The sequence below is a fragment of the Nestor notabilis genome, unplaced genomic scaffold (assembly GCF_000696875.1).
Source record: "Nestor notabilis isolate BGI_N333 unplaced genomic scaffold, ASM69687v1 scaffold18504, whole genome shotgun sequence".
Classification (NCBI taxonomy): Eukaryota; Metazoa; Chordata; class Aves; order Psittaciformes; family Psittacidae; genus Nestor; species Nestor notabilis.
In genome coordinates, this window is record NW_009924544.1 from 14,317 (window position 1) to 14,647 (window position 331).

At 63.7% G+C, this 331-nt stretch overlaps 1 protein-coding gene across 1 annotated transcript in view; it reads right to left on the reverse strand.

The window, feature by feature from the left end:
- LOC104404265 (diacylglycerol kinase gamma-like) overlaps positions 1–331 on the reverse strand; it is an 18,383-nt gene that overhangs the window by 9,413 nt on the left and 8,639 nt on the right. Inside the window, exons 15-16 of the mRNA XM_010012652.1 lie at positions 164–238; positions 1–76 (exon numbers count right to left, since the gene is read on the reverse strand). The exon at positions 1–76 is cut by the window's left edge and continues 1 nt beyond it. Of these exons, the coding sequence (XP_010010954.1) occupies positions 1–76; positions 164–238 (151 nt within the window). The remainder of the gene's footprint in view (positions 77–163; positions 239–331) is intronic.

A 331-nucleotide genomic window follows, 5' to 3' on the forward strand; every position in this document is an offset into this window, starting at 1 on the left:
CAGCACCCAGCCCACGAGGCCATCCGCGCCGCAGGCCAGGACGCGGAAATCTGGAGTGTCCCGAAAGAAGCTCAGCCTGGAGAGAGCCAGGAGAGACAAGGAGTGATGTAGGGGTGGAGGGGCCAGGGGAGGGGGCAGAGGACTGGATGCAGCATCTCCGTACCCTGGCGCAGGCCCGCCGCGGTCCAGGTTGTACACTTGGCGCGGGTTGAGCAGGTAGTGAAATTTCCGAAGCACCCTAGGAAAAAAGAGAGGTGTGAGGGATGCTGTGGAGGTGAGCTGCACTCTGGGACAGATGCCGGGGCAGCCTGAGGGACCGGCAGGCCCATAG